Here is an 18,151-nt window from a genome sequence, read left to right on the forward strand (position 1 = left end):
TTTAGTTCAAAGTCCTCTTAACTTCCTGATGCAACATGAATTAGTTCATGGTCCTCTTAACTTCCTGATGAAACATAAATTAGTTCAAGAGCCTCTTAACTTCCTGATGCAACATGAATTAGTTCAAGGTCCTCTTAACTTCCTGATGCAACATGAATTAGTTCAAGGTCCTCTTAACTTCCTGATGCAACATGAATAAATTCAAGGTCCTCTTAACTTCCTGATGCAACATGAATTAGTTAAAGGTCCTCTTAACTTCCTGATGCAACATGAATTAGTTCAAGGTCCTCTTAACTTCCTGATGCAACATGAATAAATTCAAGGTCCTCTTAACTTCCTGATGCAACATGAATTAGTTCACGGTCCTCTTAACTTCCTGATGAAACATGTTTTAGTTCAAGGTCCTCTTAACTTTCTGATGAAACATGAATTAGTTCAAGGTTCTCTTAACTTTCTGATGCAACATGAATTAGTTCAAGGTCCTTTTAACTTCCTGATGCAACATGAATTAGTTTGTCCTCTTAACTTTCTGATGAAACATGAATTAGTTTAGGTTCTCTTAACTTCCTGATGAAACATGAATTAGTTCTAGGTCCTCTTAACTTTCTGATGAAACATGAATTAGTTCAAGGTCCTCTTAACTTCCTGATGAAACATGAATTAGTTCAAGGTCCTCTTAACTTCCTGATGAAACATGTTTTAGTTCAAGGTCCTCTTAACTTTCTGATGAAACATGTTTTAGTTCAAGGTCCTCTTAACTTCCTGATGAAACATGAATTAGTTCAAGGTTCTTTTAGCTTCCTGATGAAACATGAATTAGTTCAAGGTCCTTTTAACTTCCTGATGCAACAAGAATTAGTTCGAGGTCCTCTTAACTTCCTGATGAAACATGAATTAGTTCAAGGTCCTCTTAACTTTATGATCAAACATGTTTTAGTTCATGGTCCTCTTAACTTCCTGATGAAACATGTTTTAGTTCAAGGTCCTCTTAACTTCCTGATGAAACATGAATTAGTTCAAGGTCATCTTAACTTTATGATGAAACATGAATTAGTTCAAGGTCCACTTAACTTTCTGATGCAACTTGAATTACCACCTGACCCTGGTAACACATCTACAACTTTGTCTATGAAGCATCACAAGAGCACTTCAGCTGTATAATATACATCTATAACATAAATGTATAACACATATATAATATACATCTATAACATACATCTATAACATACATCACTTGCCATCACATCACAGGCTTGCAATCAAATCTTTAAGGAACCAATAAGATTTCACCAAGCCCCAAAGATCAAATGCAGGAAAGACAAAGCTCATCAAGGCATGTAGCAAACAAAGAAATAAAAAAAATGGACAAAAAGTGAATCCTACATAAAGCAATCAAAAAGAGACACTAAGTCAAACAGCAAACAACTTGTATAAAGAACAGCCATAAAGAGCACATGTCATGAAATACCTGACTAGAAATGTCACAGTACCAGTACTGCTACTACAAACTCCTGCTCTATTCAGCTCATGAATCACAATAATGTCTGTTTTTAATCATTTAAAATTGAAAATTCAAGGCATTTCTTTAAATTGACATGTACACATACAATTAAACCTTCACCATAAATTCACAGTCAAAAACCTTACAAATGTGAATTATTATTTTTTTTTTTGTAACAAAACAATTTTTTGTTGACATTCCTTTCAACCAATCAAATAAATCTACAAGTAAAAAAAGGAAAGATAACTCTAAATGCTAAACACTTAACTACAGGTATAAAAATATTTAATCACTTAAATTTTTTTTAATCAATTAAGGTTGAAAAAAAGAAAATTAATTCAAAAACTAGAAGAAAGAAAGTAACATATTGAACAATTTAAGTTGAAAGAAGTTAATCCTATATGAACACTAAATATTAAGATAATCAATTGAACAATTTAAGTTGAAAGAGAGAAATTACATTTAGAAAAAAATTGCATTTAAACACCAACATACACATATTAAGCATTTGAACAATTGAAATTGAAAATATGTTCTTTATTTATTTCAACACTAAAATAAGATAGTAACCAAATGAATAATTGTCGTTGAAAGAAACGAAATATATTGATAAGAATTAAAAGAAATTCTTTGGTTTAAACAGATTTAATGTCAACTGCTGATAAGAAAAAAAAGTAGAGTTACTTGTTACATTTAAAATACTAACTCTTGAAGGTTTGAGATTCATTGCAATTATACAAAGTGTTCCAAACCTTTGCTGACAATGATGTTAGATTGGTTTTGTCAGAGACACTCTCAGCTGATCTGTGGTAGCGTTGCTTTTCCAGTTTTCTCTGTTCACGTTTCTCATCAAGTTTTCTCTCAAGCTCTGTCAGTGTTGCACTTTTGAGTGGTACAGATATTAACTTCACATTCTTGGAGTTATCAGCTCTACAAATAAAAAGAATGTTATAAGCTTTTGAATATTATTTTGAAAAACAGAAAAAACTAATTTTGAGGTCCTACTTCTGCATTTTTATGCAAAAACATTTCTTCTTTAAAATACACATGTAGAAAAAAAAGTAAAAAAATGAATGCTAGTTGATTTGTAACAATTTCAATACTCATAATGTGTTTGTCATTCAGCTGCTGATTCTACAAACATCAAAGCTGAAGGAAACATTCAGGGTGTAGAGATATATCAATGACATTGATGTTATCAACAAGACTATACTATTTATGATGTGACTTATTTCTCTTACTTTAAGGCAGCCATTTTTGTTTGTTCTGATCTGTGTTTAGCAATCTTATCTAATGTTTCACATAAAGACTCAGCTTTGGCCTGGAAATAATAAACAAAAAAGAAAGAAGCGGCATTTTTTTAAAAGATTTTATAACAAACCAAAACATTTTTTGTTTTGAATATTTTATCACAAAACTTAAACATTTTTTTTAAGTACAATTAAAGTTGAAAAAAAAAGAGTAAACAAGCTAATCTACATCGGTAAAAGCATGTGTCAAAGAGTATTCATTGAAGCACATTAATAAGATAAGTCACTTTAATTACCTGTTTATCATACAATATATTATCTCGTTTTATTTCTTCATCTTCTTTTCTTTGTGCTTTCATTAATGACAACCTTTCCCGGAGCTGAGAAACCATGAAATAACATTATTGTCATCAGAAGTAATACTTTTGTAAAATTTTAAAATGATTTCTAGGTAATGCCCAGAAATAGAAACTTCAAGGCTACTTTACCTCAGCAATGCTCATTTCTCCTAGAAGTCCAGCCCCAGAAGTAGCTGTCAAATCTAATGGCTTGAATCGGTTGACAGGAGTAGATTCTATTGCTCGTATTTGTTGAATTAACTCAATTTTACATCTCATCTCAAGCTCAGCCTAAAATATTAGCATAATAATCTTTGACTCAGTAGAACACAACTAAACCAAAGTAGAACACAACTAAACCAAAGTGACATGACAAAATTTCTTAGTATATCATGATTATTAATTTAACATATATTTATATTGAGTCCTATACTTGTAATAATTAAACCTGCTGACATATACATGTTGTGCTAAGTCCTAGGCAAGTGTTGAACTCCTACACTAACCTCTTCTAAAGCTTGTTTCATCAACTCTCTACTTTCCTCTTGAACTTCTTGCACTGTATGGGGAGAATGTAGAGAAAAGAATAAACTATATTCCTACAGAACTGACTGCAAAAAATAAAACTTATGTTTTAGAGTAGATAGCTTTCAGATATCTTGTGAAATTAATATAAAAATATTCTTTTGTATTTTCAAAAGTAATTAAGCAATTCTTTAAACAACAAAATACTCAAAATACAGTTATTAAATTCTTTTATCTACAAAGGTATAGATTTTAATACATTTTTTTCACTGTTGTAAAAATTCGATGCAATAGTTCAGTCTTTTAATTACCTATTTTATGTTTCAATTCCTGTAATTTCTGTTTAGCGTTTTGAGCATTTTTGTGTCCAGCCATTGTACTTTCAACAAGTTCCCTGTGACACACAAAAAATACACTTTATTAGATTTTTATTTCAATATTTATAAAACTTAGATCACTTTAGATTTTCACACATATTTAACAATGAAATTAATTGCTAACTAAGCTTGAAATAATTCTTTTTTTTTTTTCAAACAGTAACATACAAAAAAATTTTTATAAATAAATAATTTTACTATGGATAAACTAAATGCTTTTAACAATTTAATGCAACATGAATAATCACCTCATTTCTTTTTCTTGTCTAAATTTATTTTCTAAATATTCTTTCATCATAGCTGCGGTCTGTTTAGTGAATGAAAAAGAGAAATAACTCGTTTCATCTGAGATAATGTTACAACAATATAGACTTCATTATAATCTTACATGATTATTTTAAGACTGATGTATCCTATCTAGTTTAAGCTATAGAAAGAAACTATTAAAAATAACCTCTTTCTTCATATTTTGTACAAGCTGTTGGTTGGCAGCTAAAACATTGGTTCTGGCTAAGAAAGCTTCTTCATGACTTATTTTCCCCATCAATCTTCTTTCTTCTATAGCCAATAATTGGGCCTCAAGGTCTTTCTGTTTCATCTCTGACTGCCATTTATGAAAATTACTTGCATCAAAAGCTCCAGCCTCAAGTTTTTGCAGCCTGTTTACAAATGTTGATGAATAACATTCTAAAACGTTTTTAAAGTAAATAGTTAATGACTGCCTTCTTAACCATTGGCAGATATACATATATTTTTTTAAGCAATAATAATAATAATAATCACAAGAATGGCAAGTACAGATAAACAAAAAGGTGATTCAGTGTGACATCAGCACATATTGGCTGATATCATGCCAGTCCAGCAGCCTCAAAAATGACAAACGTCTTCTTCTGAAGAATAAAGCAACTGCTACATTTTATTTCAAATTTTAAAGCTATTATGAGACTAATGCAAAACAATATTAAAGTGTAATGTTTTGGCATAATTCTAATAAAATGCCTCAATAGAAATTGTAAATAAAAGTTTTAGACATTGAAAAGAAAACCAATCTTTAAAGAATGATAATACCAAGAAAAAAATACCTCTCCATTACTTCCTTTTCTTTTTTCTGGTACAGTAAGCCTTCTCTTAGTATAGTCGCTGCTGTCATTTTGACTGGGGCTGGTGATTTTTTCTTTAAACAAAAACAAAAATTGTACAGAACAGAAGAAATCTTTTCTTTTTAGTTTTCTTAAAGTTTTTGTTTTTGATTTTTACTATTTACTGTACAAAATAATACCAGGTCCACAAAAAGTTTTAATCTTATTTTAATTAAATGAACAGTTTATTGACAGATGTGAGTCCCAATGGTGTTGGACACACATATATGCATAGAAGCAGTCATTGCCCCAACACCACCAATCACTCAGCATCTTGACAAGCTCCCACTTCAAGAAAACTGATATTTCCACCAACTGACCTAACAAATCTATGGCACTGATCGCTATCCACTCTATCTCATGTCACCTCCAAGGACGGACTAGGTATCAAAATTGGCCCGGGCATTACCATAAAAAAGCGGCCCACAAATAGCATGTTATATGTAGTAGCCAGGATTTTTTCGGTGACGAGGGATGTGTGTATGTAATTAATTTTATTACATTCTAACCTTTCATTCTTTCTGACATTTTTTTTGTACCATAGAATGAACTTTTCCTTTAGTTAGTGGAAAGACAGTGCACACCACCACAGCTAGGGAGTCTGGTGGAGTGCTGCAAGCTATCCCAGTGGGAAATCCCAATGGTATTTTAAGCTTAAAAAATGCATATTCTGAGGTATCTACAGTGCATTAGCCTGCTACTCTTCTGCAAAAAAAATAATTCAAAAACCAAATCTGCTTTTCACTGCTTTTAATTAATGGAGGCCAGTGACTGGTAGAAAATGATAACTATAGTTTTGCTTTAGTTTTGTATTGGAGGGGGAGGGTAACCACAAAACCACTTTTGGCTACGCTCATGAAATGTGGTGACTGTAGTTTGCTTAATTTTTTTTATTTATTGAAGAGGGGGATTTTAGCCTTAAAATCTCCAGGGGGGAAGATTTTAAGCTCAACCCCTCCTCCTTGGCTGCACTGGGGCAGTAAGTTATTAAGTTTCCATTTCAGACAGAGAGGTCTATTTATATCTATATTGAGATGTGAATAAGTAGTGTGGTTTGCAATTTCACCGTTGTGTGTGTTAAAGTTAATTTCTATAGAGTATTGTTACAGAGGTAATTGTCGCCCCTATTTGTAAATATTTTTTTTTACTGCGTTACATCAATGTTTGCTAGCTTAACCTTTCTCATCCCTTGTTTTCGGTAACATTGTCAACGGAATCATCAAAAGACGAAGGAGGGAAAGAGCACACACACACAAAATGGGAGTGCCATCAAATGTCCTTGCCAACCAGCAAAATTATTAGGCCAAACACAACTGCAAAGACATCAAAGCAGTGTTGAAGTCCATGCCACTCGTACACAGCAAAAAGTACTGTCTAACATTTTGCAAATGATAATACGTAGAGTGGATAGTGTACATTTTTTGATATAATTCTTGAATTTCAAACAAAATTAATTGTAAAAAATTAATTAATTAATTAATTTAATTTAATAAAAATTTAATGTGTCTTGCTGCTGTCACTTTTTTTTTAAGTTGTCCGCATTGAAAAAAAATGTCTTGTGGTCGCGAGTAGACCGGCCCATTTGGTGCCGGCCCACTGGGCATTAGCCTGTTTGTCCATATAGCCAGTCCATCCCTGGTCACCTCCTACTAAGTTCAGGTCAACACTTCACCAGCATGCAGGAGCTGTACCATAGGTAAAATCCACAAGCTTAACTGGATAAGTGCTCTTCACTCTCTCTACCAACAGATATTAATCCACAAGACCAACTGGATAAGTGCCCTTGACTCTAATAACAGATATTACTTCACAAGCCCAACTGGATTAGTGCCCTTCACTTTACCAACAGATCTGAGATATTAATACACAAGCCTAACTGAATAAATGCCCTTCACTTTACCAGCAGATATTACTTCACAAGCCCAACTGGATAGGTGCCCTTCACTCTACCAACAGATATTACTTCACAAGCCCAACTGGATAAGTGCCCTTCACTCCTTACGTCACATCTGCTAAAGTCATCCAGTTATTCTATGAAAGATTTCTGAAATATTGAAACTCTTTAGCTCAAATTGTATACTTACAAAATCAGGTAAAGGCTTGGCTTTTATCACAGTTGGTTCAACTTTAGAATTCTCCTCAAAAACAATGTTTTGGATTATTTGTTTTGTTTTTTCTGATTTTTCAGGATTAGCACAAGCAAACTGTATTCTAGAGGCTTCCATCAGACGTTCCTAATCTCAGATTAGTAGAGATGAAACATTTAAAACTACTCAATAGTTTATTATCAAGTATCAATTTTAAAAGGTCTCCTAGAAGCTCAATAACTTACTTCTGCTTGTCTTCTGTTTTCTTCTTTTTGTTTTTCAAGAATTCTTTGTTCTGTTGGTTGATTATAAACAGTAGCTGGGATGGGTTTAACTCTTTGAAGCTGTGGAATCTAAAAGAGAAATTTAATACACATTTACTCTTTCAGTTTTGATATTCATTAATCCAACATTAAACATGCCAATTGAGAACAAGTCAATTAAAATATATGATGCCATATGATCAAATTAGTTTGATGCTATATGACTAATTTGATCAAAACTAAATACACGTGATGTTAAACTGAGCAGAAATGTAGAAACCAATACATGTGAAGCTAAACTGAGCAGAAATGTAGAAACCAATTCATGTGAAGCTAAACTGAGCAGAAATGTAGAAACCAATTCATGTGAAGCTAAACTGAGCAGAAATGTAGAAACCAATTCATGTGAAGCTAAACTGAGCAGAAATGTAGAAACCAATACATGTGATACAATATGACCAAAGTGAGAAGAACTCATTATACTTTCTCTAGATAAACTGATTACTTGGTGAAATAGTTTTAAGAAAACAACTCAAAAAATCTCAACTTATTAAAATAACTATCAAAACTCTGCGACTAATTTAATTTAATTTTTTAAAAATGTATTACATTCTGTAAAAATGGCAAAACATAATTACTTCAAACCTTCACACACTGACAGCTTGACACTGCCACATATAAAGTAAGTAATGGCATGTTTTTAAAAAATGTGTCAATATTTATAATAAATCTTACTTTCTCTGGCAAAGGAATACTTCGAGCTCTTGGCTGGGTCAGGTTAAATGGCTTAGCATCTATAGCAAAGAAATAAATATTGCTGTAACATAAATTTATTTTGTAGTCAAAGAACAATCTTGAAACAACTTAGAAAGGTTGCTAGGACTTTAATGTTGATTTTTCAATACCCTCACATACACACCAACACCAGTCTGTCTTCTAATCCTCCCACACATACCAACACAAGTCTGTCTTCTAATCCTCTAACACACACAAACACAAGTGTGTCTTTTAATCCTCCCACACACACCAACACCAGTCTGTCTTCTAATCCTCCAACACACATCAAGACAAGTCTGTCTTGTAATCCTCCCACACACACCAACACAAGTCTGTCTTCTAATCCTCCAACACACACACCAACACAAGTCTGTCTTCTAATCCTCCAACACACATCAAGACAAGTCTGTCTTGTAATCCTCCCACACACACCAACACAAGTCTGTCTTGTAATCCTCCAACACACACACCAACACAAGTCTGTCTTCTAATCCTCCCACACAAACCAACACAAGTCTATCTTCTAATCCTCCCAAACAGACCAACACAAGTCTGTCTTCTAATCCTCCAACACACACCAACACAAGTCTGTCTTCTAATCCTCCCACACACACCAACACAAGTCTGTCTTCTAATCCTCCAACACACAGACCAACACAAGTCTGTCTTCTAATCTTCCAACACACACCAACACAAGTCTGTCTTCTAATCCTCCAACACACATCAACACAAGTCTGTCTTCTAATCCTCCAACACACACCAACACAAGTCTGTCTTCTAATCCTCCAACACACATCAACACAAGTCTGTCTTCTAATCCTCCAACACACATCAACACAAGTCTGTCTTCTAATCCTCCAAGACACACCAACACAAGTCTGTCTTCTAATCCTCCAACACACACCAACACAAGTCTGTCTTCTAATCCTCCAACACACACCAACACAAGTCTGTCTCCTCCCTGGATGGAGTTGTAATTTACTAAAACACTAATTTGTTAAATCTTTAAAAAAAAATAATTGTTTTGTTTTTGTGATGGCATGGCACAAAAAAGCAACTATTTACAATTTTGGACAAAGCAAAAAATAAATGTTGACTAGAAGTCTTCTTGAACCTGTTGCTTTAACTGCTATCTTCTTGGGCTTGAATTGGTTGTTTATTCTTTTTTTCATGAGCAGAACCAAGTCCTTCAACTCTGGTAACCATCTAAACAAAAAAGAATCAAATCGAAACAAAATAGAAGCTCCTTTGTTCCACTATTTACATCAAATAAACAAATTTAAATCAATCAACAATTAAACTGACAAAATATAAAGAACAAAGTCAGCACAAGGATACACTAACTTAACTATAAAAACAACAACTTGTAAGTGAGGTATTCATAAGAATGACTTAGGACAAATTGTTTACATTTATTGATTATTATATTTTAAATTTCTTAACCAACACCCAAGGTAGATTTTGTAGTTCATTTGTCTCAACTAATCAAATATTACCTTAACAATGGAGATAGCAGATTGGTTTCAACATAGGACCATTCATATAGAGTTGACCAACCATCTTTCATCCATGTTAGTAAATTTTTTTCATCAAATAGGAAACTAAGAAACTTTAAGACAAAAAATACACACAGAGATTATGGCATAGTCATAAAATGAGATAATCTTAACACTAAAGTGTATATTGATACAACTAATATAACTCTTACTTTTTAATACTTAAAAAAAGCACTTTATATTGCTAAAATTTGAAGGATATTTTTTTTTATTTACAAGCAATGTAAAGCCTTAATATTAAACCTATAAATGACAAAAAAGATCCCTAAAGACTTAAGTCAAGTCATTTGTTTTTATAATAAACCAAATGAAGTAATATTTCAAAATATTTTTTTACATTTATAAACATTATTGTTAATAATTAGAGAAACAAAAGTGATCAATTTTGTTTTCTGTTAAACTTACTTTATAGGTTGCATTGAGTTCCATGGCATCAACAAACTTTCGAAAGTGAGCCACTCCGAGTTCATCAAGTCGATACAAAGCTAAATAAGCCAAAACTGAAAATAGATAAGTTACATTATCAGCAGGTCAGAAATTCAACCAAAGAAAAGTCCTTTTTTTCAACCTTACAGAAAAAAAGAAATAAAAAACTGACCAATAAATGAGTTTTGATGAGATAGTAGGATATTTTTCCCATCACGTACATAGAAGCCATCAACAACTAGTTTCATCACTGGTCTATGCTGAACACATCCAGAAAACACTTCAGTTATAAAAGTTTCATCATCAACATCCTGAATCTGGAAAAACAAAAAGATTGACAAAATAAATTTGTTGACTTTTTATCCTTTATTTAACATTTTAAAAAATATGATGTTGATTTTTTATTTGTTTACAAAAAGAGAAGGTGTTAGATGTCTTGATTTTAAGAAAATATTTGTTAATATTGAGAATAAATTAGAGTAGTTTTGACTTAACTATGTAAACAGATTTTTTAGTCTATATTTCAATAAACTATAATTGTTTTCAAGATTAACAAAGTAAATAAACAATTATTCATATTGCTCTTTTGATAGTAATTCAAAAGAATCAAGCCTAAGATAAATGAAATGTGCACCCTGGATGAGCGTATATATTCCTTCAAATGATCTTCCAAGTCTGTGGACTTTTCTTGGAAAGTATCTAACAGCTGAGCACAATGGACAAAGAGCTGCTGATGTTTGGCATCCATAGTGATCAATACATAAGGTGACAACAAAACTGAAACTTAGGAAATAGTAACAAAACAAAATTTAAATTAGTGAAGTGAATACTAAATAATAAAATATAGACACTAGCAGACCTAAAAAAGGTTAAAATATACAAAAGTGACCCAAGTCTAATATTTAACAAAAGGAGTATGGGTTGAGCATGCATTTTTTAAAAATACTTCTTAGTATCCCACCATTTAAAAAAAAATTTAAACACAAAGAAGTTCTAGAAGGGTCTATATATTTGATAAATGAGCTTTTCAACTAATTGAATCCACAACTAAAAAAGTGAGGTCTACTCCTGAATATTATTTCATATATTAGTAAAAAAAATAATAATAATAATTTCCCAAAGAGACTTAGAGCCTATGAATTAAAGTTTATTTCTTACAGTAGACAATATCATGTGCCTAGCATAATAACTGCCTTTTTTAAAATTCCACAATAAAAATGATTAAGTTCTTATATTTTAAGCTGGGTGAAGTAATGGACTACCTAAAATCCTGAATTAAAAAGCCCCAGCTTTTAGAGGGATATGAACTGGTCTGGACATAGGCATAGACAAACTAGACAGCTGCTTAGGGCTTCCAATTGGTGGGGGCCTCGCACAGGAGTCAAAGACATTTTTTTAGGAGAAAAAAATTGTGAAACATGGATCAGAACTCTATGTCTCTATGGGAAGTCTATCTGTTAGTCTCTAATCTGATTCAGGGTTTATTTAGGGATGTTTAGATTTACTTGAGAAGACCATTGTTTCTTCTTTTTGGTGAAATGTTGCAACATTTCTAGTCTAGTGATCATGAATTCATCCATGAAGCACATTAAGGCTGTCAGTTCTATATGAATTTAACTTATTTGTTGATTTTAATATGGATACAGGATGATTTATGATTCATTGCATATTTTTACTCCAATTACCTAAGGCTGGCCCTGATATGAAATCAAGCTGCCAGATTCAGATACCAGATTTTCAACCACTTTACCAGCATGCTCATTATCGTAAATAATGGAGAATTAAAATAACACATACATATGCCTTAAATTTATATTTAAAAAATATTAATCAAAGAGTTATACTATGCTGATACTCCAAATATTAACTTAATTTATCTTCTTATCTTATCTTATATAATACAGACGTTACTTCAAAAAAGAAGATGATTACGTCCTACGCGTCATGCATCTAGTCATGCATATTAACCAATGACTTAAATTCTGCCAAGTCACTGGTTTTCCTGGCTAGCTCAGGCAACCCATTCCATGCTCTAATAGCACTAGGGAAGAAGGAGTATTTGTACAAATTTGTCCTAGCATATGGGACGAGGAATGTGCCTTTATCTTTGTGTCTTTCAGAGTATTTTATTAAATTTTGTTTTTGTATTTGAGGATTATGGTTCAGTGTTTTATGTATGATTGCTACTTTACTTTTGAGCCTTCTGTCCTGAAGGCTTTCTAAATTTAGTGATTTTACTAAAGGTGTTACTCTAGTCATATGTGAATATTCGTTTGTTATGAATCGCACTGCTCTATTTTGTGTCTGTTCTAGTTTCTTAATGTTTTCTTGAGTTGAGGGGTCCCAAACAGAAGATGCATATTCTATTATTGGCCTAACCAAGGTTAAATAACATTTTAGTTTTATGTTCTTATTTGATTTATAGAAATTTCTTTTAATAAATCTTAATGCTTTGTTTGATTTTTTTGTAGTTTCATCAATATGTGGATTCCATGACAGTTTTTCATTTATTATAACACCTAGGTATTTTGCGTTTTTAGTCTGTGTTACTGGTTTGCCATGAATAAGATAAGTGGAATTAATTTGTTTTAGTTTTTTTGTTACTCTTAACAACTGACATTTTTCTGGGTGGAAAGACATGCTCCAATTTGATTCCCATTTCTGTAATTCATCTAATTCTCTTTGTAAAATATCTGTGTCTTGTGTTGTTTTTATTGTTCTATATATTATGCAATCGTCTGCAAATTTCCTATAATGAACATGATTTAAAAGCTATTTTGGATGACTTGGATATAGGCCTATAAAGTATATATATATATATATAGATCACTAATCTGTGACAATAAGCTATTTCTAGTAAACTTTGAGTGAATATAGTTTGTAATTGAACTATTTTGAATGACTATATTTTGAAGATTATTCTAAGTGACAAGACTACATGAGTGACAAGCTTATTAAATAAAAAAGACATTCAAAACACATAGATATACATCTATATCTAGAACTCAATATCTAGAACAGTACTGGGCAAACTTTTTGAGAAGCAGGCCAAAAAAGTTATAGGAAAACTACATATGTTCTAATGATATCACAATTTAACTAATCTGATGTATGAAGCTACAAGAGTTTTGATAATAGTTTTTCATAATTTGGTTCAGTTTGGGTTAACTAAATGATGAAACGTGACCAAGTCTTAAACTTAAGTCTGATCTATAAAACAGATATCTTATAAATTACAGACTTACTTTAAAAGAGAAGATAATTATGTCATATATATGTATTTCATGTTAATTAGTGACTTGGGGGACTGTGCCCGCCGACCTCCTCGTGGTGTCCCCTGGTAACTGGAGTAAGTCCACCCTTTGCTCTCAGGGTGGTCTGAAAAAGGCTAACGTTGCGGGAGCCCCAACTTTTCTAGCAGGCTCTCATGCTCTCCTGGTGCAGAGTTCTGCTGGTGATGTCTGGGTAATGCTAAGCTCTGATCGACATAACCCCTGCACGCTCGTCTGGTGTAGGGATTTGTGTCTGTCTGGGCTTTAGCTAATACTGAACTGACCAGCCGCCGCCCTGGAGACTAGTGGAGGGTCAAGCCATCAAAATTTGCGGGCCCTAAACTGGAGGCTTTAAAAAAAAGGTCTCCTGCCTCACTCCACTTTCGTGGATTAAACCCTGCCCATACGAGCGAGTGGTTGAATTAACTGATCTTTCGATCGATTCATAGTTCAATGTTCATGTCTGGACTGTTTTTCACTGCTCGCTCTAAGGGGCAACCCAAATCTCCTCCCCCTGGAGGAACCCATACCAATGTCGAGTAAAATTACAAAGAAAAGCGGGTCTGAGCAGACCCTAACAGGCTCCGCTGGCCAGGTAAAGGGCATTAGGCCTGGCATTGAAAAATGTGTTACTAATCGCCTCGCAACGTTGGTACATAGGGAGAACGGGCCACGTTGTGAAAAAAGAGCTACCGTTCTTCCCAACACACAAACCCTGATAACATCCTTTTTCCCCCAAACAAACACTACAATTAAAAAACCAAAAGTCTCAGAAAAAATTAACCCAACACCAACACTTCAAACTGGGAAAGTAAGTATCCCCCACACTAATTTAGGTGGAAAGATAAAGCAACATGATCCCCAAATTTCCAAATCTGATGCTAAATGCTGATGATATTGTCCTTTGGAAATCCGGAAGGAGCGCAACCTCTATACAAAAAGTGTTACAAGAAGATCTCCATACGCTCTACTCATACACACAAAAATGGAGGCTAGAAATAAACACCTCCAAGAAGGTCTATTCTCTGTTCACGCTCGGGACTGGCATTCTCGGGCAAACTTTCCAGCTCTCCCTCAACGGAGTGGCTCTCAGCATGGAAAAGCTACCCAAGTACCTTGGTGTAACTTTAGATCGCAAACTAAAAATGTGTGAGCACATCCAGGATGTTGTAAGAAAGGCCTCAGGGAAACTTTGCATTGTGCGGAAGCTGGCATCCACGAAGTGGGGAGCCCGAGCAGACATGCTCCGATCCCTGTATTTAGGAGCAGTCCGATCACAGATAGACTACAGCCTACCTGTGCAAATCTATGGCTCTAGGACTGCTCTTGAACAACTTGATATAATACAGTCCCAAGCACTAAGATTTGTCTGTGGAACCTTTAGAACAAGTCCAGTAAATGCGGCTGAAATAATGGCTAATATAGGTCCACTAACCCTTAGGAGGGAAAGGTCAATACTGACCTGCTATGAGCGGTATAAAAGGCTAGATGAATACCTCCCAGCTAGAAAACTAGTGGATGGTTGGAGATGCAGAAGACGTATCCAGATGCAGTCTTTTATGCATCATGCCACTAGACTATCTGATGAAGCTGGCCTCTCCACCAACCGACAAAACATTCAACGCTTTCATCCCCTTCCCCCTTGGTGTCGCCCAACGACCCCAGACATACGTTTGAAATTAGTAGACCCTAATGCCACTAAGCAAAGCCGTTTATCTAACGACCTTCAAATCCTAGCTCTGGAGACCATTAATACCTTCAAGCCCAGTGCTATTTTTGCATACATTGATGGGTCGGCATCAATAGATTCTGGAAGAGCAGGCTATGGAGCCTACATCGACTTTCTTGACTCTTACACAGTCAAAATCTTTGGACTATGTGGTTGTGTTTGCAGTTTTGATGCGGAGACCATGGCAGTCTGTGAAGCCTTAAAAGTCATTGACTCTCAACTCGGCGAGGGACATTTGAGGGCAACACATATTGTTGTGGTCACTGACTCAAAATCTGTACTACAGGCTTTGCAAAGCCCCGGACCATGCCCCCCCCCCAATATCAACACTGTCATCATGGCTTCACATAACATTAAACAACGCTATGGCACCCCTGTAATAATGCAGTGGGTACCGAGTCACATAGGCGTGACTGGCAACACAATTGCAGAGTCTTTGGCCCACCAGGGAGGGCAAATTCCACCCACTGATCAGGCTGTAAGCTTTCATCAAGCCCTGGCTATAATACAAAAAACAAAAATGGAAAAGTGGTTTGAGTGCTGGGACAAGTCCCAAAAAGCCCGTGGAGTCTGGGAGCGCATGAGGCCGCACTTCCTCGTGGTGGAGGCTGTCCAGGCCTGAGCAAGCTATTATAGCACAGTGCAGGACAGGCCACAGTCCTGTTGGCTCATATTTCTCGTGGCTATGGCCAAATTTTGATTCACGGTGCCCTCGCTGCGGGGAAGAAGAGGAAACCGTGACTCATATTCTGTTTGACTGCCCCAGACTTGCTGATCTCCGTCTCAACAGGTCTGGGAAACCCAAAATTCTCGACCTGTATGGCGACATTTATGCACTACGCAAGACAGCAGGGTTTCTGTCCAGGGCTTTTGCAAGAGAGGATTTGAGCCTCTCAAGCCCTCACTCTAATGGAGTTTGATGATGATGATGAATTAGTGACTTAAACCCTGTTAATTTAAGTCATTGGTTTTCTTTGCTGTTTCAGAGAACTCATTCCATTCTCTAATGGCACTAGGGATAAAGGAACACTTGTACAAATCTGTCCTAGCCTAGCATATATATTGAATAAGATATGTGAATCTATCTTGTGTCTTTCTGATTATTGTGTATCAGGTTTTGTTATTGCATTTGTAAAATAGGGTTCAGCGTTTATTGCTTTACTTTTTATTATTTTGTCCTGAATTAATTTTAAGTGTCTCTAAATTTAGTGGTTATGGTGTTACTCTAATCAAATGTCATTATTCCTTTGTTAAAATTTCACATTACAGCAATAGTTCTAGTTTCTTTATGTTCAGTTGAGTTGGTCAGGGTACTAAACGGAACATGTATTTATATTCTCATATTGGCCTAAGTAAGGTTAAGCAGCATTTTAATTTTCATGTTATGTCATAACAGTTTATTCTCTCCCTAATGGGCCGGTCCTAGCTATTGTGGGGCCCTATGCGAAACGGATTGTGCGGGGCCTAGTCTAGGTAGGGATAAGCATAATATCAAAATAAAGAATTTTTAAATTAGAAAATACTTTTTGTCATAGCAATAAATTTTTATTACATGAAAGCTCACAATGCCATTTTTATTTATTAGCATCCCAAACTGACAATTTTGTCTATTTTTCAGGAGATTTTAATAATTTCAGAAGATTCTCAGGATTTTTTCGTATATTTTGCCTTTTCAGACGATTTCCTGGAGGTCCTGGAAAATCAGGAGGTCGTGGAAACCCTGTTATTATAGAAAAAGTTATAATGGTTTAATTTAATAATTTACACTTAGAATTAGCGCGGGGCCTATGAAAGCGCGGGGCCCAATGCGACCGCATAGGTTGCAGTGGCCTAAGGCCGGCCCTGTCTCCCTAACAGGAAATCCTGAATGAATCCATTGCCATTGACTAAGACACATATAAACTGCCTCGTCATGAAGTGTAAAAAAGATATTTGGACTTCTATCTATGATTTAACTCTTTCATTCCGTAATTATTTCTCTTTGTTTCGACGGAACTCTTCATTTTGCTAATTACTATTTCACACCCTTGTTATGTTTAAGCTTCAAAAGCTTTGTCATTTGTTATCAGAAAATGTGGTCTACCGAAAATGTTTTATTTAGTATAGCATTAAAGGGGAATGCATGCTCTTTTTACATAACACAAAATAAAGTTTATAAAATTGAACATTAATTTAATTTAATAAGTTCAAATCAATGATGGTATTGTCAATTAAGAGAGAAAGAGTTAAAAGTAAAATAAATACCTCTGTTAAAATTGTATTCAGTTATCTCATAAGGTTTAAAAGTTATAAGTCTTTAAAATTGTAAAAAAGTAGGCCTACTTCTTTGTCGATCATTTCTTTTTTACATGTAACCCAACATCACAAACAAAAAAAGAAAATTTTGTTACAATTTATCATTTGTTTGAAATTACAACAAATATCAGGACATAATCATACATTTCTGGCGAACATATCATACAAATATCAATAATAGTTAAAATGTTATAGCATTTTTATTGTGAAATTTTCATTTTTGGTCACACATTATTTTTAAATGTAGGCTAAATTTTTGACACTAAAATTGCTATAAATTCTTTTCTAATTAACTTCAAAACAAATAAGGTATAAAAAAAACCTCAGTTCATAAAGCTCTATCTATCTAAATTTTTTATCAAAGAGTCTAATATTAATATAATTATTATAATGTCTGATTTATTAGTAATGAATCAGTAAGTATAATTCCAAAAATTTTAATATAGTCTATATTATTCTTTTGACACATTTTTAGATGTAACACTAATGACAAAGTAGATTGATAGACTAATACATAAAATCTACTTAACTTTTCTAGTGACTATAGATCTAGTACTAGATCTAAACTAATCGTCTAATCTAGGTCTAGACTCTAGACTAGATCTATCATCTACTA

The 18,151-nt window shown here is 34.0% G+C and overlaps 1 protein-coding gene across 6 annotated transcripts in view; it reads right to left on the minus strand.

The window, feature by feature from the left end:
- Window positions 1–18,151, minus strand: part of LOC106078526 (cilia- and flagella-associated protein 99-like) — a 42,955-nt gene that overhangs the window by 4,410 nt on the left and 20,394 nt on the right. For 5 of the 6 annotated variants that reach the window (XM_056040186.1, XM_056040199.1, XM_056040220.1 and 2 more), the window contains 17 exons: window positions 10,874–11,022; window positions 10,412–10,556; window positions 10,219–10,313; window positions 9,754–9,866; window positions 9,372–9,463; window positions 8,216–8,274; window positions 7,463–7,570; window positions 7,215–7,364; window positions 5,074–5,165; window positions 4,446–4,650; window positions 4,240–4,298; window positions 3,926–4,008; window positions 3,596–3,648; window positions 3,240–3,380; window positions 3,048–3,131; window positions 2,743–2,822; window positions 2,254–2,431 (listed from right to left, as the gene is read on the minus strand). In XM_056040186.1, coding sequence (XP_055896161.1) covers window positions 2,254–2,431; window positions 2,743–2,822; window positions 3,048–3,131; window positions 3,240–3,380; window positions 3,596–3,648; window positions 3,926–4,008; window positions 4,240–4,298; window positions 4,446–4,650; window positions 5,074–5,165; window positions 7,215–7,364; window positions 7,463–7,570; window positions 8,216–8,274; window positions 9,372–9,463; window positions 9,754–9,866; window positions 10,219–10,313; window positions 10,412–10,556; window positions 10,874–11,022 — 1,886 coding nt within the window. Of the gene's footprint in view, window positions 1–2,253; window positions 2,432–2,742; window positions 2,823–3,047; window positions 3,132–3,239; window positions 3,381–3,595; window positions 3,649–3,925; window positions 4,009–4,239; window positions 4,299–4,445; window positions 4,651–5,073; window positions 5,166–7,214; window positions 7,365–7,462; window positions 7,571–8,215; window positions 8,275–9,371; window positions 9,464–9,753; window positions 9,867–10,218; window positions 10,314–10,411; window positions 10,557–10,873; window positions 11,023–17,484; window positions 17,586–18,151 lie in introns of those variants that run through there. The other variant, XM_056040215.1, reaches the window with a different exon arrangement.

The sequence above is a fragment of the Biomphalaria glabrata genome, chromosome 1 (assembly GCF_947242115.1).
Source record: "Biomphalaria glabrata chromosome 1, xgBioGlab47.1, whole genome shotgun sequence".
Classification (NCBI taxonomy): Eukaryota; Metazoa; Mollusca; class Gastropoda; family Planorbidae; genus Biomphalaria; species Biomphalaria glabrata.